The 26,312-nt window shown below is 38.0% G+C and overlaps 1 protein-coding gene and 1 long non-coding RNA gene across 2 annotated transcripts; one reads left to right on the forward strand and one right to left on the reverse strand.

Annotated features, from left to right (window-relative positions):
- Nucleotides 1–11,111: 11,111 nt before the first annotated feature.
- LOC139192693 (uncharacterized) lies at nt 11,112–13,588 on the forward strand. The gene is made up of 2 exons (XR_011576973.1): nt 11,112–11,620; nt 13,204–13,588. It is a non-coding gene; the product is annotated as an uncharacterized lncRNA (long non-coding RNA).
- A 4,590-nt stretch (nt 13,589–18,178) lies between these two features.
- On the reverse strand, nt 18,179–19,606 carry LOC114822104 (probable xyloglucan endotransglucosylase/hydrolase protein 23). The gene is made up of 2 exons (XM_029096186.2): nt 19,070–19,606; nt 18,179–18,895 (listed from the first exon to the last, which is right to left on the reverse strand). The coding sequence occupies exons 1-2, from the start codon at nt 19,343–19,345 to the stop codon at nt 18,302–18,304; spliced, it is 870 nt and encodes a 289-aa protein (XP_028952019.1). The 5' UTR covers nt 19,346–19,606; the 3' UTR covers nt 18,179–18,301.
- Nucleotides 19,607–26,312: the final 6,706 nt, after the last annotated feature.

Genomic DNA, 26,312 nt, shown 5'->3' on the forward strand with positions numbered 1-26,312 from the left:
GACATGGGCTGCCATCAGGAAACATTTTATTTCTTACTTTCTAAGCCCCAGTTACAGATTAAGGAAGAGGCATGAGTATTTAGAGTTCCAACAAGGTGACCTCAGCATCACAAAATTTGACAGTACCTTCAGGCGCTTAACTAGGCATCATGATGGGACTTATGATAATCCAAAAGCACAAATGGATTAGGCAATGCTTGCACTGAACCAAGAGTACCATACACTGGTAGCTACTCAGAGACTCAGAACTTATGAAGAAGTAATCAAGATAAGTTTGAGTATAAAACAGTCTAAGTAGGATACAGAGATACAGGATCAACCTCAAACTTGGATCTAGCCTAAAGACAGAATAGACAGCGAAATCAGAATCAGAGGAGTCAGAATTTCCGGTCATAGAGTACCAGAGAATCAGTGGGCCTCTCCAGTTCTGTAGGTCCTAACCATTCTTTTTCCTTTAAACGACCAAGTCGGGGTTTAGGGTCGTCTAGTGAAAGCTCAGGCAACGAGTCGGCGAGACAATCTTTCGGTCATTTCACTCCGAGTTATCCGGTCTGTAATCAATGTAGGTTACGTCATCGAGGGAGTTGTGGGATAACTGTTGTAGGTGCGGTGGCCCCGGGCATTATATTCGTGATTGTCCTTCAACACCACCTGGTGATTTTACCTCTGGCTCAAGCTATAGTGGATATCAACCAGTTCAGAATTTTGGCACCCGACAGAGCTATGATGGCAGTGGCAGTAGTAGTCGGAGTTATGGTAGCAGTACTAATCAGAACTACGGAGGTAACAGAGGTAGCCAAAGTTTTCGAGGAAATGACAGTCGGAGTGCTCAGTTTTCAACCTAGCAGCAGGTTGGAACATCTTCTGGTAACAGTAATCAGGGGAACAGATCAGGACGTGGTTCCAAAGGTCGTGGCAGTCAGAACAATAATGGGGGGTATCAGGTTCATGGACGTATGAATACCATGACTCAACAGGAGGCTGATCAGGATCCTCGAGTTATCACCGGTACGTTACCTATCTGTAATACTTGGGCTAGAGTTTTAATTGATCCGGGTGCTACACAATCTTTTGTTTCTTCATATTTTGCTCTGGTTATACCTTTTTAACCTCAGCCACTAGGTTTTGATATGCTGATTCAAATGTCAAGTGGTGAATTGTTTTGTGCTCAATGGCAATATCAGAATTGTCCAGTTATTGTTGAAAGGGAAAACTTAGAGATTGATTTAATTCCTTTCAAACTGGCAGAGTTTGATGTCATTATGGGAATGGATTGGCTATCTAAGCATCAAGCAAACGTAAGCACCGAGCGAACGTCGCATGTTGGGAGAAAATTGTGATGTTCAATCGGCCAAGACTTCCATCAGTTACATTTATGGGTAAGCGACGTGTCCTCCCCAATAGTATTATTTTTGCCATTCGAGCAACTAAGTTGTTGAATAAGGGTTGTGTGGGGTTTTTAGCCCACGTAGTTGTGAAGGATGAACCTTCTTTACGTCCAGAAGAGGTACCAGTTGTAAGGAACTTCATCGATGTGTTTCCTGATGATTTACCGAGGTTGCCACCTATGAGGGAAATTGAATTTACTATCGATTTACTCCCAGGTACAAATCCTATTTCCTTGGCACCTTATCGAATGGCACCAGCGGAGTTAAGAGAATTGAAGATCCAACTCCAAGAATTGGTAGACAAAGGTTACATCCAGCCGAGTACATCCCCGTGGGGAGCTCCTGCTCTTTTTGTTAGAAAGAATGATGGATCAATGAGACTCTATATCGATTATAGGCAATTGAATCAGGTGACGGTAAAGAATCGTTACCCTCTGCCTCAGATCGATGATTTGTTTGATCAATTGAAAGGTGCTCAGGTATTTTCCAAAATTAATCTTCGAATGGGTTACCATCAATTGAGGATTCGCGAGGATGATGTCCCGAAAGCTACTTTCCGTACGAGGTATGGGCATTATGAATTTTGTGTCGTGCCTTTCGGATTGACAAATGCACCTGCAACATTCATGGATTTGATGAACAGAGTTTTTAGACCGTATCTGGATCTGTTTGTGATTGTGTTCATTGATGACATTCTAGTTTATTCTAGAAGTGTGAATGAGCACAATAAGCATTTGAGACTAGTGCTAGAACGACTGAGGGACAACCAGTTTTATGCCAAGTTCAGTAAGTGCTAGTTTTGATTAACTCAGGTTGGTTTTCTTGGGCACATAGTTTCTACTGAAGGAATTAGCGTGGATACCCAAAAGGTGTCAGCAGTATCTAACTCGGAACAACCGAAGAATGTCACCGAAGTAAGAAGTTTTCTGGGTTTGGCAGGGTATTATCGAAGATTTATTCAGAATTTTTCTGCAATTGCTCTACCTCTTACTAAATTGACTCGTAAAGGTGTCCAGTTTGTGTGGGATGAAAATTGTGAACAAAGTTTTCAGAAGCTTAAGTGACGTCTCACTTAAGCCCTTGTTCTCACTCTTCCAAATCATAGGAGTCTTAAGTATGTGTTCACCAAGAAATAGCTGAATTTGAGACAGATAAGGTGGATGAAGCTTATCAGTGATTATGATTGTTCGATCGAGTATCATCCTCGGCATGCTAATGCCGTGGCTGACGCTCTTAGTCAGAAACATCACGAGTAGCTTGCATCACTTCAAGTTGTACACGTTCCATTACTATTTTCTCTTCGGGAAACTGGTATTAATTTGGAACCAGGTGAGCACGGAGCTTAGCTAACACCTTTTCAGGTTAGACCTATCCTTGTAGACATGGTCATAGAAGCTCAAGAACTTGATCCGAAATGCATCGAATTAAAGGAACAAGTGTTGAAGGGGGATAATGAGAAATTCGTCATCCGTAGGGACGAAGCTTTATTGAAAGGTAACCGTTTGTTTGTGCCTAAAGATAACGAAGCGGTTAAAAAGGAAATTCTGGATGAGGCTCATACTTCAGCTTATGCTATGCATCCGGGAAGTACTAAATTGTATCACACCATTTATCCTTTCTATTACTGGGAAGGGATGAAACAGGATGTAGCAGAGTATGTGAATAAAAGTTTAATCTGCCAACAGGTTAAATCAGACAGACAAAGACCTGGGGGACTGATGCAAAATCTTTCGATACCAGTTTGGAAGTGGGAGGATATCACTATGGACTTTGTGTACGGACTGCCTAGAATATCGTTAAGGTATGATGGTATCTGGGTAATTGTCGATCGGCTTACCAAGACCGCTCATTTCTTACCAGTTCGATAGACCTATTCATTGGAGAAATTGGCGAAATTATTCGTCGATAATATTGTTCGTCTTCATGGTGTACCCATCTCCATTGTGTCAGTCAGAGATCCCAGATTTACTTCCAGGTTTTGGAAAGCCTTTAATGCCGCTATGGGTACTCAGTTACTGTTTAGCACTGTTTATCATCCACAAATTGATGGTCAGTCTAAGCAGACGATTCAGCCTTTAGAGGACATGTTGAGAGTGTCAGTGTTATAGTGGAAAGGTAGCTAGGATAACTATTTGTCGTTGGTGGAGTTTGCTTTCAATAATAGTTATCACTCGAGTATTGGTATGACACATTTTGAAGCACTTTACAAGAAGGCGTGTAGGACGCCATTATGTTGGACAGAGGTAGAAGAAAGGTCGTTGGTAGGACTAGAGATTGTGGATACCACCAGCGCTAATATCCAACTAATTAAGGTGAATTTAAAAGCAGCACAAGACCGACAAAAAAAACATTGCAGACAAACACTCCAAGGATCGTGAGTTTACAGTGGGCGACTTTGTATTCTTGAAGTTGTCTCCCTGGAAGGATGTTGTTCGTTTTGGTAAGCAAGGAAAGCTAAGTCCTCGATATGTCGGTCCCTATCAGATTATTGAGAGAATTAGTGTAGTTGTTTATAGGTTGCAGCTACCACCGGAGTTGTCAATTTGATCCCTTATCTCATTTAATCCTAGCCATTGATCTAGATTCCCTATTTCTCCTAAACTGCCAAGTGGCAGGTTCTCAGCCATTTTCTCTTCCCTCTCTTCCCGAGTATTCCCTCTCTCACGGGAACTTTCCTTTATCCCTTTCTCTCCCTCCACCGTGACCAACCAAACAACCTGCATGCAACTCCAGTGTAGACCATCATCATCATCTTCCTTGCGCCATCTCTCTTTCTCTCTTTCTCTCTCTCTCTCCCTCTCCGTCGCAGCGAGGTCGGGGAACCCAGAGAAAGGACCTCCGACAGATTTCTCTATTTCTTCATCTAGGTAAGTTTGAATACCTTTTTAAATTACCATTGTTGTTGTGGGAAGTTGTGTGTTGAAAGTTACGTTGTTCTTCCAAGGTTTTGAGGACATGAACGGTGCGGGGGAAACTCACCAACACTTTCCGGCGAACCCGTGACCTTCAAGGGTTTTTAAGAGCACTCATGGCCGTTCACGGCGAAGCTAGGGTATGAAAATACTCCACTCTCTTCCCTCTTCATTTTTGTACTTGGTTTGGGTGTTGGATTACGAGTTCGCCATCGACCAGAGCTGTAGCAGCTTCAGTGTTCATCCTTGACACCCCAAAGGCCACATGGCCTTCTCAAAACACTTAAGGGCCTTAGCCCGTACTTGGACCAGCCCAGTTTCCCTTTTGGTTATTTGGCCTGCGGGCCGTGTCATGCATGGGCTCAGTGAGTATGTGTGTGTGTGTTGGGTCGTGCATGTGTGTGGTGTGTGTTAGGCCTTACGTGTGTGTGTTGTGTGTGTCTATCTGTGCGTGTGTGTGTGTTGTGTGTGTGTGTCCGTGCACGTGTGTGTGTGTATGTGTGTGTGGTGCGGTGCATGTGTGCATGTGTGTTATGCTGCATGTGTGTGTGCTAGAGTGTGTTGTGTGTGTTGTGTGGGTTTGGGCTCAAGCCCAAACCACCCTTTTTTGTTCCTAAACCTATCCAAACCCAAAACCCAATAGGTCCTAACCTTATTTAAGCTAAACCTAAACCCTACTACGGATCCAAACCCAAGACCCATTTCCATTTCTTGAAATTCTATAGTTGGGTAGTTTGATAAATTGTACATTTTGGTGCTTAGGTGAAGTTGCTAGTGGGCATTTCCTTAATCATTTTCCACACAATTCTGCTGTTACGGAGTATCTGTGAGTGGACCCCTTCTAAAATTTTGCATAATTTTATAGTTTATTTGACTAAATTAAATGCATGCCTTACGAGGATTTTATGTTAAGCATGTTTATGGAATATGTTGTTTATCGTCTCATTTTTTGTGAGGAGTTAATTGTTGGCCTATATTAAGCTATATTTTAAAATATTGTATTTTCTATAAAAACCATGAACTGGTAGACTACTTGATGGATGACGATAGAATGCTAGAACATGTTTTAGAAACCCCTTTTATAGTATAGACGATGGATGACTTTGTACTATGAAGTGGTTATTTATGAGAGGCGTAACTATTTATGCATACCTAGTGGACACTATGCCGCCTGGGGCGAGAATCTGGTGTTGGCAGATAGGCCGAGAGAAATAATCCCTAGCTACGGGCTGAGGGACACGGAGCAGGCATTGGGCCAGGAGTTGGTAATCTTTTGCTACGGGCGCAGAGACCACGATGCTGGCATATGGCCGGGAGTTATATTTATTCAATGATCTTACTAGCAGTACATCGTGCTATGAGATGATCTATGAGATGTTTGATATTTTGTGTTCCATGATATGTCTTTTGAGATACTTTTGGCATGCTAGGGTTTTCAATAAATCTATCACTTATTATGCTAGTAGTTTTCTTTATACAAACTGTGGGGGTTAGTATCTTGATAACTGTTTTATTATTATTGTATATATATGAACTTAGTCCACTCACCTTTGTTTTGCGCCCCCATTCAGGTCTTAGTAACAAGGACTACGACATGATGTATGAGGCATTCCCCTACCAGTAGTAATCTATCACTCATTTGTGTGATATCTTGTAATGATCTTCCTTTTGTGATCTTGATTTAGAACGTATTCCGTGCACTCTTGACATTTCCTTAAACTTTGTTTATTAGCTTTAGATTCTAATGATTATTCATGCTTATTTCCTCCTAATCATTACTCTTGTATTCAATAAATGGCTTTCGTCACCCCTCAGGTGTCGGCCAGCACGTGCCTATCTGGGTATTCGGGGAATATTGGGGTCAGGACGTGTCACAACTCTAACAAAGATAAGTGTAAATCATAACCATGCTAAAACTACGGAATGAACAAACGCAACATGTACATTAAGGTCTGGATACTTTGTTCAAACTAGCTGTTAGTTTGAGGGTGAAATGTGGTACTGGACAAAAACTTAGTATTCATAGCCCTCAAGAAGACTTCCCAAAACTTGGAAGTGAAATGCGCATCACATTGAGAGATGGTAGTGACATGCACACCATGTATTCGAATAATGTAGTTCACAACGCCTATGCGAGTAGATTCATAGTTAATTTCTCTCGAATTTAGTGGAAAATTACGCCGAAAAAATTAAATGAACACTTAAGAATTTGAGGATCAAAACAAGTTCATAAAATCTTGGGTACAAAATAGCTAGAATGAATGTATGACATCTCGCTACCACGGTAGCTTCCCGGAATATTCAATCACCAACGGTAAAGATTCGTTCAACAAAGTATATGTTGGGTTATTGAGGAATTAATCATGACACTAAAATTTCAATGTCTGAGCAATTCTTCTAAACAGTCTACCTGCCTCATAAATACTACAAAGTGTAGTAGGGTTGACACGTACTCAAGGTTGACTGGATGTCCTCCGGTACCAAGAGGTGAATAAGGGATCACGGTCAAAGGTAGATGTTGATCGAAATGGCAGAAAATCTGATAAATGGAAGGATGAAATTTTTTACTAAGTGGTCTGAAATGTAGTCCCTCTGGACCAACAGAAAGTGAGTTAACTTGTCAAGTTAGTCGATAAATCATCGAACATCATCATAATCTCCATATGTACAAGATACCTCATACCAGGAGCTTATGGTGATATTTCCTCATCTCCATTCGGATACAAGAAGTGATTATAGCCACTCCAAACGATTTCTTAATGATTTGTAAATAACGTCATATTAATACTCATGAATTCTAGTTGAAATGGGATAGGACTTAACTTGTCAAGTTAGTCGATAAATCATCGAACATCATCATAATCTCCATATGTACAAGATACCTCATACCAGGAGCTTATGGTGATATTTCCTCATCTCCATTCGGATACAAGAAGTGATTATAGCCACTCCAAACGATTTCTTAATGATTTGTAAATAACGTCATATTAATACTCATGAATTCTAATTGAAATGGGATAGGACAGGCTAAAGGTGTTCAAGGGTATATATGTCTTTTGCTGCGGTAACCGTAATTACGTTTGCACAACTGGGGTGACACACGATAGTGCAATCGTAGATGTTGATTTGGTTCTTCCATTGCCATTGTCAGAAATGTAATTCTTTTCAAATGAAGATGTATTTGAGAGGTCTTAAGGTTGGTAAAGATTTTGGACACATTTCTCCATAGAGAAATGTCATCCAGTTTTCAAGTAAAGATGGTAACCGTTGACTCTAAGTCATGAGTAAGGTGGTTCATTTCATATGGTTCCAACTGTTAGGAAACATAAGAGATACTCCGTCATGCTGCATCTACACAGCCAAAACATCCAAATTAAATGTCATTGTGGGTTTCCAAATTATCGACGTTGTCGAAAAATGTAAGAATAATGCTCGGGAAGAGACAACACTTAAGTTGTCAGAAATTTTATTCATATCCAACATCCCAAACTAGACTAACTTTCCTCGATCGATAAGTGAGGAAAAAAAACTATAGTAAAAAAATCGCTAACAAATTGTCGATGAATTCGACAAGACTAAAGATATCTCGCATTTCACAACACTTTGTGAGAATTTCAATTTTCTTCCGCTACAACGTTTTGGGAAAAAGAAAAGAAAATTGTTTACTGAGATCATGTCTCCCAAGAAGAGTACCAATCTAAACAAAACTAACATTTGAGTAGTTTGGTATAAAGCTGGCTGTCAGTGTTTAGGAAATTTGACCATGTTGCTGAAGTAGGTGGGAAAGTCGTCTGTAAGACTACAACAAATTCGTTAGGCTATAAAAGAAAAATTGGGTTCCAAAAGTTGGCCAGAGAGACCATCAACTTGAAGTAAGGGTTAATGGTTTTTAATTGTCACTCAATTATGTTGCTAATATCTAGGTATGATCCTAAGGTATATGCCTTTCGCCTTCGCGGATAGGTTTGAGGTTCCCTAGATAAGGTGTTTTGTTGGATAAAATCCTAATCGGTACGCTTTCACAACTAAGTTCCCTTAATGTCAAATGAGTCATTTTTAAAAGGCGCAAGGAAAGTAATAGAAAGTAGATCAATGGTGTATTCAACTTCCCGCTTCAGTGGTATCTCAGTAAAATTTTGAGAAATGACGCCAGAGATATAAGTCCTCGAAATGTGCCATATTACTTCCTTTCATTACGCCAAGTGCTAATAGGTCTTCACAGCTTTCTTGCTACTCATTTCGCTCTTACAGCAGGAAAATAACTCGTGCCTTAATTCTAATATTTGTCTGTGAAAGTGATCAGAAAAGTGATTGGTCGAAGAAGTTTTGGTTACCTATGTGGAAAATATGGTTGAAAGAACTACAAGTTTATTGTTCTCCGACAAGACTTGCTCCCAAGTTTCCATCATTTAGTTTCTTTAGCTCAAGTAGCCACTGTTAATCAGTCTATTATTCGCGTCGCTAATTAATGCATTTATGATACTTTTGATGTTGTTCGTTACCTTGAAACTGTGAATCGGCGTTCTGGCATAAAGGTATCATTCCCAGACACTAGTACTTGTGTCTGGTATCAGAAATCATACCGCTTGAATACTGGTTGACAGTTCGTGGATTTTGGACAGTATTGTCAATTAATAGCACCACCGTAGGCTGATTAGAGGTTAGAGCCTGCTCAGGTGGTTAGTTTCAGATGACTGGTAAGGAACTAGTCCTATGAGTTGGTTTGTTGATTCTACATAAAATTGATTACAGTTTTTTGGGATTTCTACTACCCGAAGGTATAACAACTCATACTCTCATGCCTATACTCATTGAAATGATGGGTACAGCATCGAAAGAAATTTTGGGATCTAGTGTTGGTTGACATGTCCTAAGGCCAAAAAAGGAATTTACTAATAATCTACTTTAGAATGGACTTAAACGAAAGTCGATCTTCCTTCTGAAGATCCGGAATGATCACTAGTGTGTTTGGAAAGATTAGTGTTATTGAGGACCAAAAGTGATTGTCCCCCGAACGTCATTCCGTCTAGTGCTACCACTTTAGCACCACATTGTCACACATGACATTTCTGGAAAATTCGACGAAAAGAAAACTTCATAGGAATTCCAATAAGTGATATACTAATAGGTACTGCCAAAGAATCGAAACTAATTGGGGTTTCCTATTTCAAAAGGTTTGGTAATGATGGCTGGATAATAGTGATGGATTAATTGGTAATTCTCTGGTGATACACAAATATCGATATATTAGCCCTACGTCACCATCAACTCAATCCAAATCGGGATTTTCCTTGGCAGGGATGTTCTTTGTTTAAAGTTTAGAGGGGTCGCCAAAGTGTTCTTCTTACATGTCAATAAGTCGTCTAACTAACCCATAACTTGGGAAAAACTAACACGTTTTTTTGTATTCGACGAAGAGGCAAGATTCGACAATTAGGTTCAAAAACAAAGAATGCTTACATCACACGTGTGATGAACGCAATACTGCCCAAACTTATGCTCTAATACCAAACTGACACACCTCCAACCTAAAACGTCTACTTGGACTCCAAATCGAGCTGTGGTGGCCGACATTAGGAGGGTGACGAAGCCATAAAGTGTAGTGATGTGAAAAATGTGAATAATTTTAAACCTAAAAGTGCCTAAATATAAGAGTGCGCTAGTGAGCGGGAATGAACCCATTTCACACGTGATGTCAGAGCATAAGTAAAGTACAGTATAGTAGATTGAGAATTATACCATCAAAGGTAATCTTCAATGCCTAGATTGCCAAGAATCCTTGTCGATACGAAAGCTCAGCTACTCAAGCCTGGAGGGGCAAAAAACAAGGGTGAGTGGGCCTAAAAATAAAGTTTTATAAAAACATTTTTGAAAACATTATAACTCCTCGCCGTAAAACAAGTATAGTTTCCAAAATATACATACTACGTATAGTACGAAAATACTTACCGTAGCCTGCAATATCTCAAGACTTCAATACGTCACAAATTCGTAAATAAGAATGTAACTTCTAGTAATCACAATATCTCATAGAAATAAATAAATCACATCGAGTGCTCATCGACATATGTTGACACATGAGTTCATGCAGAGGTATTTGGATATGAACATAACTGGGTGTAATAATGATTTACGCTCTAGTACTACAATCACATGAAGATTGGCTCTATGCTCAGCACATACGAGTCCTAATTACCTATAGCAATCTAGGACAGGACTGACACCTACAATGGATCCAAAGTGAGCGTACGGTGCAATGTGCACATACACGTGAAAGACTGACCTTGGTCCGGGCAAGTACTAACACCGGTGCAGCAACAATGAGTAGATAACGTAGATAAAATTATACAGTGGTAAATTGATAATTCACATCACCATAATACTAGTCACGACCATAAATATAATTAAGGCATCAATAATAATACGCATACTTGTGCATCCCGTACGACATAGCATAACCTCATAATTTATGTGACATCCCGTCTCAAATTTTACATTTTCATAAATTTTAAAAGCGTGATTTTACGAAAAATGGCCTTAGAGGCGAGGGTATTGACCTTCGTGGACCAACGTTTAGTGAGATGTACGAAATATTTCTATAACGACTCAAGGTGGGTATGTTACTATTTTATATCTTTCTTTATATTTTTGCATTCAAACTATATAATTATATAAGGTTATAAAAAATAAAAAAAATAAAAAAATAAAAGAAAAAAAGAAAAATAAGGGATGGAAGCTGCTTGAGGGCAGCGAATGAAAGGGAGGAATAGGAGAGTTTCTGGAGAGAAAGGGGACAAGGAGAGAGAAATGGGGTGACGAATGAGGAACCAGAGAAATGAGGGAAATGAGGGAGAAGAAAAAAGAGGGGAACGGGCCGGGTTCCTTTGACCCGCGCGATGACCTGGTTCCCTTAGTGTTTTCCGCCCAAATTTCTAGCTTTCTTCAACCTCCCATCACCACCAAGCCTTATCACAACATCCTAGCAGCTAATTGTAACCAAAATCGACGAGTTTTAGTCCCAATATTGGAGAAAACCCACCAACGGGTCCGGGTGATTCTTGGCTTCGAATCACCATTTGTGAAACAATTTCCTTAGATCGCCACCACCGATAGACCCTCCATGAACCCAGAAACAAATCCCAATCAACCTTGGAGACGTCGGAGCTTGTATGGAGTCAAATCAAGAACCACCCACTTCTAGGGTGCCGACGGGTTTTAACGAAATTGAACCTCTTCCCGGCCTAATTAGCCTTGGTCACAGGCGACGATGGTTCGTGATGTCTCGATATGCATGCTAGGGAGTCGTAGTGCGGACCTCAGGTAAGTGGGTATTTTCCTTTTTATCGTATATATTATATATAAATATATATATATATATATATATATATTTGTGATTGACAATTCCACAACGTTTATAAATTGCTTATTGCGTATAATTACTATGAATGCTTTGAAGTACTAATGTGAACTACGAATGACTTGATCCCTATTTAGTGTACGTAGGCACTCTAACGAGACGTTAGATGCAGCCATACAATAATTGAAACAAAAACCTTGTTTGGGAATTGAGCAATGTGAAGGAAATTGGTGAAAATATGAGATTTAACCTTATGTTTTTAGTGATTGGATGTTGGTCATAAATCAATATGGAAGGAATCAAGAAATTGAAATAAGGAAACGTAAGTAATTATAGTTAATTAAACTAGTGTTTAGTTGGACTTATCCTCAATAATTATTCCCGAAAATAAATAATTCGAGAGGAGTAGGGCGTTATAGTTATGCATTTTTATGCCACATTATATATATATAATTGGAAATGCTATAACGCAGTTGAGTATCAGATTTCATCGCGGTTTATCTATATGATATTACCTGCACACAATTATTATGAACACTTTGAAGTGTAAAGGTGAACGCAGGACACCCAGGTAAGTTCAGGTGAGTTTATAGTATTAGTTGAAATGATGGGGTTATGGTATGACTACATGTATGTTTAGGCAACTCAGACCTTGTCGTGTAGGTTACAATGATAGGCAACTCTGACACTGTCGTACAGGTTGCCCATGAATCGTATATGTGACAATAGATATAGTTAGAGCTCATAAAACTGCACCCCGGTGTTAGTGCTCCCACCTGTGGCCAGGGCACAGTCCTTCACGTGATGTTCACCTCCCGCACCTTACGCTCACCTTGGATCCAAGGTAGGTGCACAGTGCTATCGTAAATACCACTATAGGTGGTTCCGATTCATAGGTGACCCGCGATTATTCGTACAGTCTTCACATGATCGTAGCACTTGAGCGTATTTATTTACACCCAGTCCTGTCGTACATACCACTTTAGGTGCTTCCGACTCGTGTGCAGGTTTACTTATTGAGCTATGGATAAGTCGTATAGTTCATTAGAGGTGACTCCGACTTATAAGCTAGCATATATGATGAGATATGTGATGAGCTAGCACATAGGATGAGATATGCGGTGAGCTAGCATATAGGATGAGATATGTGGTGAGCTAGCATATATGATGAAATATGCGATAAGCTAGCATATATGATGAGATATGTGATGAGATATGGATAAGTCGTACAGGTCACGTGAGGTGACTCTGGCTAGCATGTTGATGAGCTATTAATTTAGCCGCACAGGCCACTATAGGTGGATCCAGCTAATATGCCATTTCATATTGATTTATTTCACATGCGCACTTGTTCTTATTGAGATATTTGACACGGTATAACTGTGAGACTATTATTTTGGTTATGGTATTGATTTATAGTTACACCTGTTATTTTCCAAGAATTTATACAGGTATTACAGTGAGGGGCTACTGCTTTTGGTAGTTGGAATTGGTTTGAAAAGTTTTGTTTCACTCACTCACCTTTTCTATTTTTGTACCCCTTTAGGTTCTAGCAGCAGAGTTCCATATCGACGAGGATTCGAGGCACTTTTCGGTACAAATGTTTTCTTGTGATGGTATGATCTTTGTCTCACCTTACTGCATTATACCTATGCTATGTATCACGCATGAAATGAGTCCAAATCCGCTCACCGATCACTCGTGTACTTAGGGACTTTTAGGTTTTAATTTATTCACATTTTATACATATCACACTTTATGACTTCGTCACCTTTCAGGTGTCGGCCAGCACAGCTCGATTCGAAGTCCTAGTGGACATCCCGGGTCGGGGTGTGTCGATTTTAATCAATGCGCTAAATCTTATAAACGTCACGCTAATCGCGTATTGTAGAAAACTCTTTATGAAATGTATAAATGGAAACTAACAAGTATATATATATATACACACACACACACACATAGACTATATAAAAGAAAAGACCCACTCACGGTTACTTGCGATGTCACATCCATTCGAGCTAGAAATATCGGAGTCTCCGATATTAATTGCACCTAATATTGGGGCCTGTTAGTAAAACTCAACTAAAATGACTAAATTTGGGAAAACGGAGTGCGCATTTGAAATCAGTGCGTTGAATTATGCCAAAATGGGTTTCGGGCAAATTTTGTAAAAAGTCAACGAAAAAGTCAACGGTTAACCCTAAAAAGTCAACCGAAATGCCTGGTGGTCAACCATGTTAAAACTTCAGAATTTCACTAAATGGATGTCAAAAATGGACTTGGGGGCGTTGAAATTAGTTTAGGAGGGTTTTCGGAAAATTCAACATAAGGAATATTCCAAAGAATATTCTAGAGAATATTCTAGGAATATTCCTAATCGACATTGGAATTGGGTCGGGCTGGATCCCGGTTGCAGATCTGGGCTTTGGATTTTTCTTTCTTTGTTTTTTTTCCTCGAGTCGGGTTGAACCTGCCGGACCAAGTGAAGAAGAAGGCTGGAATTTCCGGCTCCGATCAACCACAAACTTTACTAAACTTAATCATGTAATATACCAAAACGAAGATCAAGGAACAAGGAATCAAATAGTACCATTGGTTTCCTCGGCCGTGGCCGAATTTCGTCGGAAAACGGCTCGAAAGCAACTAGGTTCTCACCGGAAAAACCAGGTAAGTTTCCAGGGGTGTTTTACGCGTTCAAAATATCACCAAAACAGGTATACAACTCAAAAATCAAATCAAAACATCAAAGAGAAAAAGATTGAAGGTATTTCGAGTCTTACCTCACCGGAGAATTTGAGAACTTGTCGGAGTTCTCCATCCTCTATTTCTCCGGTTTGAGTGCGGACCTAAGGGTTAGTTCAAATTCTAGGCTCGAGGAGAGAGATGGAACTAGGTGATAGTTGGGGTTGTGGTGGCAATGCTCACCGGAGTGGGAGTGTGCCGGTGTTTAGATGTCTCTGCACTTGCAAAGAGAGACAAGCAAGAGAGTTGAGGGAGAAACAAGGAGAGCTAGAGAGAGAGTGTGATGAGGTGGCGACAAATGAGAGTAGGTCCAGGAGAGTGGAAAGGAGAGGACACGGGGACAAAGAGGAGAGGAGACCCACGTGGGTGGGTCCTAGTGACACAAATATTGATGTAAATTTAATCTAACCTAAATAATAGATTAATTTAAACCAAATTAAACTCGCAAGCGCACGATTCAATTGTAGTAATAAATGCAAATACGAGGTCGATCCCACATGGATTGCTTTAATACCAATTTAACTGATGAATCATGCTAGACTTAATTAAACAGACAAAGGATATATTGAATTGAATAATTGAGTAATTGATTAAGACTAAAATTAACAAGAAAAAGAAAAGACAATTAATTAAAATCACACACAAGAAGAAAACCTAAGGTTATGAATTCACCAATAACAATCCTATTTACTTTTCTTAGAGCCAACTACTATCCAATTACCATGCCAATGTTAAAGGTTGTTATTTCTAACGTATGAATTAATCTTTGGTTAGGCATCAACTCTTGTATCTCTACATGATAGTTATATCCTCTTGGTTAGGCATACAATTAAACACATAAAAACCCATTAAGCGTAGAAGAATCATGTCAACCAAGTAGGATTAGCTTGGTATTGATCATCCTCACTAGTTTGTCTACTCTTCTTGATCTTAGTTCCAATAAACTTAATTGATTGGTCATCCTCATAGATTTATTTAAATATCTAGATGCAAAATTCCTAAAGGTGATCAGTCATTAGAAATTCGAATTCAGAATAAAATACCCACAAAGATTAAGAATATAACATGGCATATAATCGGATAATAATTAACAAATTACTTCGTAAATATTCATGTCATGGCTTCATCATAAACCTTAGAAAAGTAGTTTAGTTACACATAGAAATAAAAATAAAAGAAAGATAGAACCTGGAGTCCATGGCAAAGCACGTCCCTAGGCTCTTCTTCACAAATTGCGGAGATGGTGAATGATATAGTGGTGTGGGTGATATGAGGGATGCGGGAGTATGGACGTATGCAAAGAGAGCTTAGGGCACCTTATTTATAATAGAAAACCCCTAAGAGGTCTGGTAGAAACTATCCTAAAAGAAAACAAATTCCTAAATAATCAATGAGAGAAACTAGGAAAGAATCCTTCTTGGTTTGGGAAACACGCTATCTGATTTTCAAGCCAAGTTTGAGGTCGATTTATCTTTTGGAAAATTCTATAAAAATATGGGAAACGTAGCTTTGTCTCTTATCTTTCCAAGCATATATCGCATGCCACTAGAAAAATTTGGCAAAGCCTTCAAATCATCATTCTCCTACAGCTGCGCAGTTCTGATGGGAAAACAACTTTTGCGGGATTGATTTGTAAAACTGGAATGAATGGCTCCATGGAAAATTCATAACGTTCTTCAGCCTCTTAGCTTCTTTCTCCAATTGTCCTTGCATAACAAATCCTCCGGAAAGTCGAATAATCACCAAAAACGTCCTAAGTGCGCACAATGGCTGAAACTGAGAAAAGGAAAGTAATAAGGCTCTTTTATAATCAATTCCTTAACAAAACTTAGGGATAAATGATATGAAATAATAACAAATAATGCACTTATAAGATATCCCATAAGAAAATAACAAAATAGTAAGGGTGCATATCTAAAATAATGAATTTACTAAAATGCCCTTCTACTTCGTAGTTTCATAAAATCTTCATCGTACCTCCAAATTCAGTTCTTCTTGCGCCAATGCATTTGTACCGTCGAGTACTTCGAGAATACGGTAAAATAATAGCTCTTACGCGTCACGAAGAGACGGTCAAAGAAAGTCAAAAATCTCTATTCTAAAGGCATTTTGGTAACTCGCTTTTAAAATTTATAAAATCATCAAAATTAGGGACGGATTGTTACATGTGTTGTCTTTGATTAAAATAGTAACAATTGGTGGGTGAAATTAGCTAAAAGCAAATACGTTTGTAACGAAGAATTTCTAGATAATAAAGTAAGACAAAATCATTCTTTTGCTTGGAAGTATATTTTGAAGAGTAGGGATGTGATCAACAAGGGGTTGAGGTGGAGGGTGGGTAATGGTCAGAATATTTTATTTTGGACCCATAATTGGGTTTTTCCGTACCCCCTCCACCCCCAACCGAAATTGGATGCCCAGAGCATTAATTGGGACTCAAAAGTGAGTGAACTCATTGTCAATAATTGCTCGGACAGAGAGAAGTTAGCTGCTATTGTCACTTGTGAAGTGGTTAGAAAAATATGTAACATTCCCATTCTGATACAAAATAAGGAAGACAAACTCATTTGGGGTCCCACAACTGATAGTAAGTTCTCTATTAAATCGGCTACTTGTATCCAGAAAGGTATGTTGGTGCAAACGATTAATCATAAAGTTATTACTAAGATGTGGAAGCTTAACATCCCTCCCAAAATTAAGATGTTTGCATGGTTGTTTTTTAGGGAGAGATTGCAAACTAGGAAAAGGTTGGTATGCATTTTGGCTAATACGGATAGAAAGTGTCCTTTCTGTAATTTGGAGGAGAAGGATCAAATACATTTATTTGTTAATTGCAATGTTACTAGACTAGTTTGAACCTTGTATGGGTGAATTCTATCATCTCTTACCCCCAGAGTTTTGCTTCTGTTGTTGATTGGATGGATACCTAAAGATGTGTGGATTGGGACGGTCTCAGTGAGTTAAGTTTATTTCTTCTTTTATGTTGGCAAATTTGGAATGACAGGAATGATTGTGTCTTTAGAATCAGTTCTCCATCTCCGCTGAGGACCAAGTTACTTGCCTTTTCTATGGGTGAAGGGTATTTCAAGGCCAACATGAAGTCTACTAAAAAAACCTACCACTGATGATTCCACGATTATTAAGTGGCCCCCTCCGGATATGAATTGTGTTAAATTAAATTTTGATGGCTCAGTTATGGGTGTTAAGGCGTCGGAGGGGTTTGGTATCATAAACGGTAACGGTGTGCTTAATTTTTTAGGAAAATTAATAAAAAGTCAATAAAAACTTCTCTTTTAACGAAAATCTCTTTTTAAATGTATAGTGAATAGTATAAGTTAAAGGTTAAAATGTGATTTTTTGTTAAAAGTAAACAGTACCGGAAGTGTTTTGTTAAAATTCTTTTTTCTTGGGAGGGGGAGGTCTTCGAGAAGGGCTTCTTTTTGCTCTGAGGAAGGGTGTCAAGAAAATTATGGTGAAAGGGGATTCTTTCAGGTTCTGATGGGGAGATATTCGACGTCTTGGAATCTAGTGCATATTATTGAATATATCAAATGGGTAGCAACTCAATTTATTTGGATCAACTGGAAGCACATCTTCATGGAGGTCAACTTTGTTGCTGATGCCTTTGCTCGTCAGGACTTTTTTTTTTTAAAAATTGTCATATTGGGACCATTGTATTCCTCCATTTGCTCTAGCTGCTCTTCAATTTGATTATGTGGGGAACGGTTGTAAGCGTGGTTTTTCTCTTTAATGTTATGCTTCTTTTGCTTCAGGAAAAAAAAGAGTAACAATATCTCAATTAATCGAAGAATTGGTACTAATCCTACAACTTAATGATTAAAATATGAATGATTACACAAAATAATGAAAGAATAGATTATCCTAATTAATTATATTAAATTCTATGAAGCGGTGCATTCCACCGGGAGGCCTTGGGGAAATCTCTTGGTGTCAGCACAGTAATTGTAAATCATGTAGTTGGTCTGCACCCATTTCAGCCTGTCTTGGCTCGTAGAGTCCAAGTCTTGAGAAAGCCAAGCTCCATTGTTAGCATTACTTGAAGTTGCAGAACTGCAAGAGGAGGCTCCAGAAGTCCAGACGCAAGCTTCAGCACTGAAATTTCTGTAAGAGGCGGTGAAAGGAGCCTGGCTCCAATCGGTCTTCACAAGTCCTCCCCTCGTTGCCCAATCATCGGCATTCCACAGGCTCGAGTATATCCTCATCGGCTGGCTTTTCGGAAACGGAACGCCGTTCGACTCTTGGTTCTTGAACTCTCTGATGGGAGTTCCATCTACTGAGAATATAATGCGCTGGGAGTTCCAGAGGATGGAATATGTGTGGAAGTCGGCAGTTGGGTCAAACCAGAGATAGAATTGCTGCTCTCTGTTGCCTTTGCCTTGGCTGAAGACATTGGTGTGGAGAATGTAAGGGTCTCCACTTAAGTTCCCCAAGAACTCAAAGTCTATCTCATCCCATGTTGATCCTTTTGATGATAACTGCATGAATTAACAACAAAATTGATGTCACAATCAGTCAGAACGGGATTCAAACTCCGGCCGTTCCAAGAGAAAAGGACCACATTGTTCTGGCTAACTGACCTAAACTCGAGTTTATCATATATATTAGAAAACTTGAAGGAAATGAATATTCCAAAATGAATGAAAACATACGTAGTAGGCTGTGACAGTGCCAGCGGAGTTTCCAGGGACAAGCTTGAGCTGCATGTCGATCTTGCCGAACAAATACTCGTGTTTGGATTGAAACCCAGAGCCGGAGGCTTTGTCGAGAGAAAGGGTAAGAAGCTCGCCGTTGTTGAGAATCTTAGCACGTCCGTCTCCCCATGTAATATCAAAGTCTTGGTTTAAGTCGGCAGCAGAGGCAGGAGCCACCACAAAGCTGAGAAGAAATATTGGTAACAGAATAAGCGTTGTAGTGTAGGAAGCCATTGTATATGTTTGTATATATGCTGATGAGTAGAGAAAGAACGTGTTTGTGTTCGTTATGGCTGACAAATTGTGTAAGTTGGCATTTATAGGGAGCAAAAGAGAAGGGGAGAGGAAAGAGTTGGGAAGGTCAGGTCGGGGGGAGTCCACTTTAATATTCAGTCAGCTCAGCCTCAGCTGTTGACAGTTGTTGCATGGCTTTGAAGATCTATTTCTTATTAAATATAATATTTAATACAGAGCACACGGTGTTTTGCGAGTGTCATATTCATTGGATGGGATTGGATTGGATGTTAGAGAATTTTATAGATGGAAATGATTTACCGCGTTGAGGATGAGGACAGTGAGCAGCGGGAGGGAGGCAGCAGGAGCAGCTTCCATTGCAAGCTCATCACCGCCAAAGAATATGATAAAGAATGAAAGGGGCCCTTGAAAAGTGAAATATATTTTCACGCGTTTCTTTTGCAAAATGCCCTTTTGTTGAAATTTGATGCGATCCCCCCGGGGACTCTGAGAAGCAGCTAAGGCCATCTCCAACCGAAGGGTCCAGAGGGTCAGATGGCCGAAAATAGCCCTAAAATTGTCTCCAACCGAGGGCTAGGCCAGAGGGCTCTGGAATCTGGGAGGGCCCCACGGGATCGGAGAGGGCTGGAGGGCTGGCTATTTTTTTTTTAATGATTTCCTATTGCTGTCGGTTATAGCCGACAACATTAAAGATATTCTTTTTTTTTTAATAGTTCTACTATTAGTGTCGGTTATAACCGACACTAATAGTTTGAAATGTTTTTTAATATAACGGCTAGTAGCCGTTGTATTATTAGGCCTCTTTTTTTTTCTTTTTTTTTTAATGAATTTAAACTTCTTTTTTTTTTTTTTTTTAATGAATGTAAACTTCTTTTTTTTCCCCTTTTTTTTTCCTTTTCATATGAATCAAATTTTGTTTCATATTTTTTTTCCTATAACTTTTATTTCACAAAATTTGTTTCATATTTTTTTTCAATTCTATTTTTTTCATATAACTTCCTAGGCCATTTATACAACATTAAATTGTAGTTTTTAAATAATAAATTATGTTTGGCCCTATGGCCCTATGGCCCTTTGGCCCTCGGTTGGAGACGGTTTTTTGTGACAGGGCTAAAACGAGCCCTTTAGCCCTCTGGCCCTCGGTTGGAGACGGAGGCAAATATGGTCCTGTACTGTTCATTAAAATATTAATATCTTGGGGAATCTTGGAGGGCTAGAGGGCTCAATACTTTAAATATTTAGGTTTGTATTTTTTGTTTTGACATGCGTAATACTTTAAATATTTAGGTTTGTATTTTTTGTTTATTACTAATATTACTAATAACTATAATTCTTTTTTTCTGAAAATATGATTTTAGCCCTTTCAACTCAATTTTCTTCATATAAAACCCTACATAACTTTTTTACTCAAAGAAAACCCAATGACTAGGATTCACATAAGCAAATTCATTAATTTCATATTACTTCACACATTTTACATTTTTCACATGCCTAAAATACCCTATTACATATTTGATGTAGACAATTAATTGTAAGGAGAGAGTAAATGATTTTGCAACAAGAGAAAAAAAAGACATTAATGTGAAAAATTTATTGCATATTAATTTTTTAGAAAGGCTTTGAATTTTCATAAAACTATTCGATTCAGGTTTTTGCACCCTACTCTTGAATACTTTTGAATTTATCGTTTTTTTATTAATATATTAGAACATTGTATTTCATTATCTACATGCACATTAATTTACCTAGCTACAACAATTATACCATGGGTGTAATATAATATCTCTTTTTTACAATGATGCAAAATAATGTTTATACCAACAACAAAACGTGCCTAACTAATGTACTAATACATGGAAAATAATTTACCTATATTAAGAAGAAATGTAGTTTGATGCATAGTATTAACAACAATAAAACATGCCTAACATATCTAACAACACGTGGAAAATGATTTACCTACAAGTTAGATAAATGTTATTTGGTTGGGTGTAGTATAAATTTTTTTAATAATTGGAAATATTAAATATAACTAGGTGTAGTGTAATTTTTTTTATATAATTAAAACAAATTAATTTACCTACCTACTATTTGAAATGTTCATTTCTAATGATGCAAAATGTTCATTACCTAACTACAAATTAATTTCCAATAATTTACCTACAACAATTATACCATGGGTGTAATGTAATATCTTTATTTACAATGATACAAAATATTGTATGTACCAACAACAAAACGTGCCTAACATAAGTACTTGTACATGGAAAATAATTTACCTATAACACAAGAAATGCAGTTTGATGTATAAAATCAACAATATTATGTTCCACTCATGTTTGTACAACAACAAAACGTGTCTAACATATATAACACTACATAGAAAATAATTTACCTACAAGTTAGAGGAATGTTATTTGATTCAAAATATATAATATAGGTGTAGTATTTTTTTTTAAATAATTGGAACAAACTAATATATATACCAATTAATATGGTAAAATTGCTACAAAATATATCACAAAAAAAAAACTACTTTTCTAGTTTGACATGGATATGGTTAATGCAAACACTTTTTACATTTTATTTCACTTTTTCTACTACTTTTAATTTGGCATAAATTTAGGAATTGGAAAATGTATCATAAAGTATGAGTGGCATGAGAGTAAATAAATTGTATTAATAGGTCAATAGTGTTCCCATATATTTGCAAATTTTAAATTTGAGCTTAAACTGGATCTTTAAAGATAGATGGGTTTTTATCTAGAAATAATGAGCTGTAAGGGCCAAAATCTAAAGCACCCATTTTTTTTTAGCAATCGAAGAGGTGCGTTTCTAACTTTATATTTTTTAATGCATTCAATATTATTTATACTAAAAAATAGAAGAATGGGCTTATTAACAGAGGGTTTTTTCCGATCCCAAAATACTAACAAGGGCCCATAGGAAGAAAGAAAGGAAGGCTTAAAGGAAGAAAGGGAGACCAAGGCCCATCAGAAGTGAAGGGACGATTTCGAGCGTTACATACAACGGCTTGTCGGCAATGAAGCCGAGCACTTCCTCATATAATACTTTTCGACCACCGGCAATAAATTGGTGCACAACAACTTTATAGTGCGGAATCACAGGGACACATGGACATCACTACTCAAACATTAACTCCAAGTCATGTGACGGCTATCAGAGAAGACAAAATCTCATAAAGGGATGTAAAGGCTGATAGATTAGGTGCTCAAGTGTGGATTCTCACCAACTCCAGGGTCGAGCAAGGTGCTCAATACGCATTGTCGCAAGAAAACATGCAAGTTGGCTAGAGCGAATATCACTTCGTCGCTACGTGTCGATTAAAGGATGGAGAGGCAGCTAGTAGGTCAAGTCTACATATTAGACGCATTAAATGCAAAGACGGTGGAAGACTCGAGCCCAAGACTTGGGGTTGATCGAGGGCTTATATAAGGAGGACAATTACTCCTTAGAACGGGTCGGACAAAAAGAGAGAAAAAAGGGATGACAAGCACTATCAGTAACATTTCATTCAATATGTACGAGTGACTCAGTGGATGTAACCTAGTTTTGATGGGTGAACGACTTTGTTGGTAAGTTCTTATCCTTGTAATCCTGAGCCCACCAAGGTTCGACCACACGACAACACTAATCTTTGTTAACCTCCCAATTTGGAGTGTCAACAATTTGACTCCATCTATGGAAAATGCATACAATTTGGTTGCATTTTCTACCAGGAATGTCTAAAAATGCTCGGTTACAAGCAGTCATACACACTCTCCTAAGTATCATGAAAGACAGAAGAACAAGAAAAATAGTGCTATCATGCGACCCCGAGGGACCCACAAGAAGGGGGGAGGGAACCATAAAAAGAAGACCAGGATGATGGTTGAACATACGTTTGACTCATCTGCCTCACCCGAGGAATCGCCAACACCAGACTTGAGGGACGAAGAAAGTCTGCAGCATCCCAAGCCTATGGAGGAATTGGAAACTATTATTCTATCGGAGGAATGTTCGACCAGAGTAGTGAAAATTAGTACTAAATTAACAGCGAAAGTCTGAGAAGAATTGATAATCTTCCTAAAAGCCCACACATTGTATTGGTGTGTGATGAGTAATATTAAGGAGACCATATTTTTAAACCACATTAATGTGTCATTCGATGTGAAAGTGATGCATACAATCAAAATCAAATGAGATTAACTCATTAATTGACGGTCGCAAGTTTGGTGTCTCTAAGGGCTGGTTTGGTATTGCTGTGCTTTGAAAAAAAACTGCTGTGAGAATAAACGGCTGTGAAATAAATCAGCAGAGTGTTTGGTAAACTTTTTTGTAAAAGTGCTTTTGGTAAAAAAAAAGCAGTCTGATGTCTTTTCATTAAAGGAGCACTGTAGCTCTGTGTGCTTTGAAAAAAAACCAGTTTTCCAAAGCTGCAAATAACAACTTCAGCTTTTTCCTTTAATTTCAGCTTATTCTCACAGCAGCTTCCAAAATAAGCCTTTTTTTTTTTCAGTTTATCAAACACCTAAAACCCTCATAGCTTTTTTCATGGGTGCTTTTTTTTAAGCACCTTACTCCCAAACCACCCCTAAATTTGATGTCTCTTTAGTGTCTCTTCTTTAATTACTTGACACGTGTCTTCCAACTTATAACACTGTTAACTTCATTATTTTGATTATTTTGTATCGGAAATTAAAACAAAAAACCCAGAAATACCAAGGTAAAAAGTAAACGCCAAATTCTTCAGTTCTACCGATAGCCATCGAATCACCCAAACCCACGACCAGCCCACCTCGCCGACGACAACTCCGTATACTCATAGACATCGACCAAGTCTCCTCTATCTCTTTCTCTCCTAGGATTTCATATGGATTCAACCATCAAAGGAAGAGGATGTTTTGGCTGGGATTTTGCATTATAATGATAGTGAGAGAGACCGGAGGAGGAGGATGTTGGATTCTAATGAGGGACTTGGTGGCGGCCTAGCTAGCCGCTGTTGTGGGGTGGATAGTCTGGTTTCTAATCAGGCCAGATGCTCATGGTCGGAGGATTCGAGTGGATGTTTCCCCGACGGATCTGCAGACGATGGTTGAAATCGAGTCAATTCGTGTGCCCAGAGAGACTGGAGGGGGAGGATGTTTTCCCAGCCGTGAAACCGGAGGGGTTGCGGTGGGTGTGCCTAGAGGATTTTTGGAAATTCTCCTTTTTATGGAAGAAATAATAAAGTTAACAGTGTTAAGTTGAAAGATATGTGTTAAGCAATTAGAAAAGAGATATTGAAAGACACGTGTTAAACAATTAGGAAAGAGACATTAAGATGATACAAAATTTAAAGACATCAGACATGCGGCCTTAATTGACACGGTATGTACATATAACTTACTACATTAAATTGTACACTAATATAATACAAAAATGTGATTTTTAGCATTTTTTTTGTGCACGACACAAATTTTCTTTTGGCTGAAATTGAAATCACCAACAAGTATTTTATGATGCAAAATAGTATTATTGGCCCTATCCTCTTTTGTACGAATTCTCCATTACTAATTTAATAGGATACATAACAAGGATTCTCGTCCTTTTTTTTTGTCTCTCTCTGTCCTTCACCTCCTTGAATGCTGAAATAAATTTTTTTTGAGAGTTTTAATAAAAAGGGTTTGGACCAACAAATATTTAACAAAAAATCATTTCAAAATGTTATTTAACCAAAATAGCGCAAAGTTTAATAAAAAAATATCCAAAACTATTGTTCATGAGTCAAACTTACAAGCCCAACCCGTTACAAATCTACACTTCTGTAAATATCCCTAAATGATTCGATAGTGTCCTGACTCTTCACTAACTTCAACCCAGCACGAAACCGCCATAATAACTTACTGTCTTCCCATCAAATCGAATTCCCCCATTGCAAAAACAACCAAATCAAAGTTGAAATCAAAGTTGAAATCAAAGTTGAACAAGGAAGCAATCATCGGAACAAAGCTGCCGAAACAAGTTCAAAAAAGTTTAATGGCAGAAACCGGCAAAAAGTGTCTGAAAAAAAAAAGAACCAAAACATAAAACTGTTTTTGGAAAAAAAAATCAGATACAGTGTTTGTTTTGTCTATGCACAAACAAACACTGTATCTGGAAAGAAAAGAACCAAAATCCATAAACAATGACTTAAATTCTAGAAACAGTGACTTAGATTCCAGAAACAGTCTACGTTTTAACCTTTGACTGCTTCTTTTCTTTCATGCATCAGTTGATTATATTTAAGAAACAGAGTGCTTATTTTGCTTTGAATCCAAATATAGTGAATTTCACTATTTCTTTTCTAACTTACTTTAAGAAACAGTGTGTCTATTTCATTTAGATCCAGAAACAATGACTTAGGTTCCAGAAATAGTAACTTAGATTCCATAAATAGTTTATTTTTATAGTCCAGTAACAGTGACCTGTCGTTATTATTGAATAGCATGCAGATCTCAAATTTATTTTCTGGAGAAACAAACAATGAACTCCACTGACGAAGAAAATTTGAAAAACAGTACCTCGAACACACTATGAATAATAATGACGATCACATTTCAACGAAATAATACAAAATATAAATTAAATAGCATAAAGATCTATATTTTTGTTTCAAAGAAAAAGAAGAAGGTCTGCAAAACAACGATGAACTTCATTAACGACGAAAATCTGGAACTCAACCTAAAAATATTAGAGGTAAAATTGACAAATCATAATTTATTATAGTTGAGCCATTTTTAGTTGGACTACTTTAATATGGACCTTGTACTAATTATTAAACAAAAATTATAACATGATTTTTGATTAAAACTAAAACTTTTCAAACCATTTTCATTTGTTTTTTATTTTTTTTATTTTTAATCTTTATAGAGAAAGAAAGAAGAAAAAAACTGTAAGAGGTGGGGAGGGAGTAAAAAGTGGAGGG

Source organism: Malus domestica, chromosome 16, assembly GCF_042453785.1.
Source record: "Malus domestica chromosome 16, GDT2T_hap1".
NCBI lineage: Eukaryota > Viridiplantae > Streptophyta > Magnoliopsida > Rosales > Rosaceae > Malus > Malus domestica.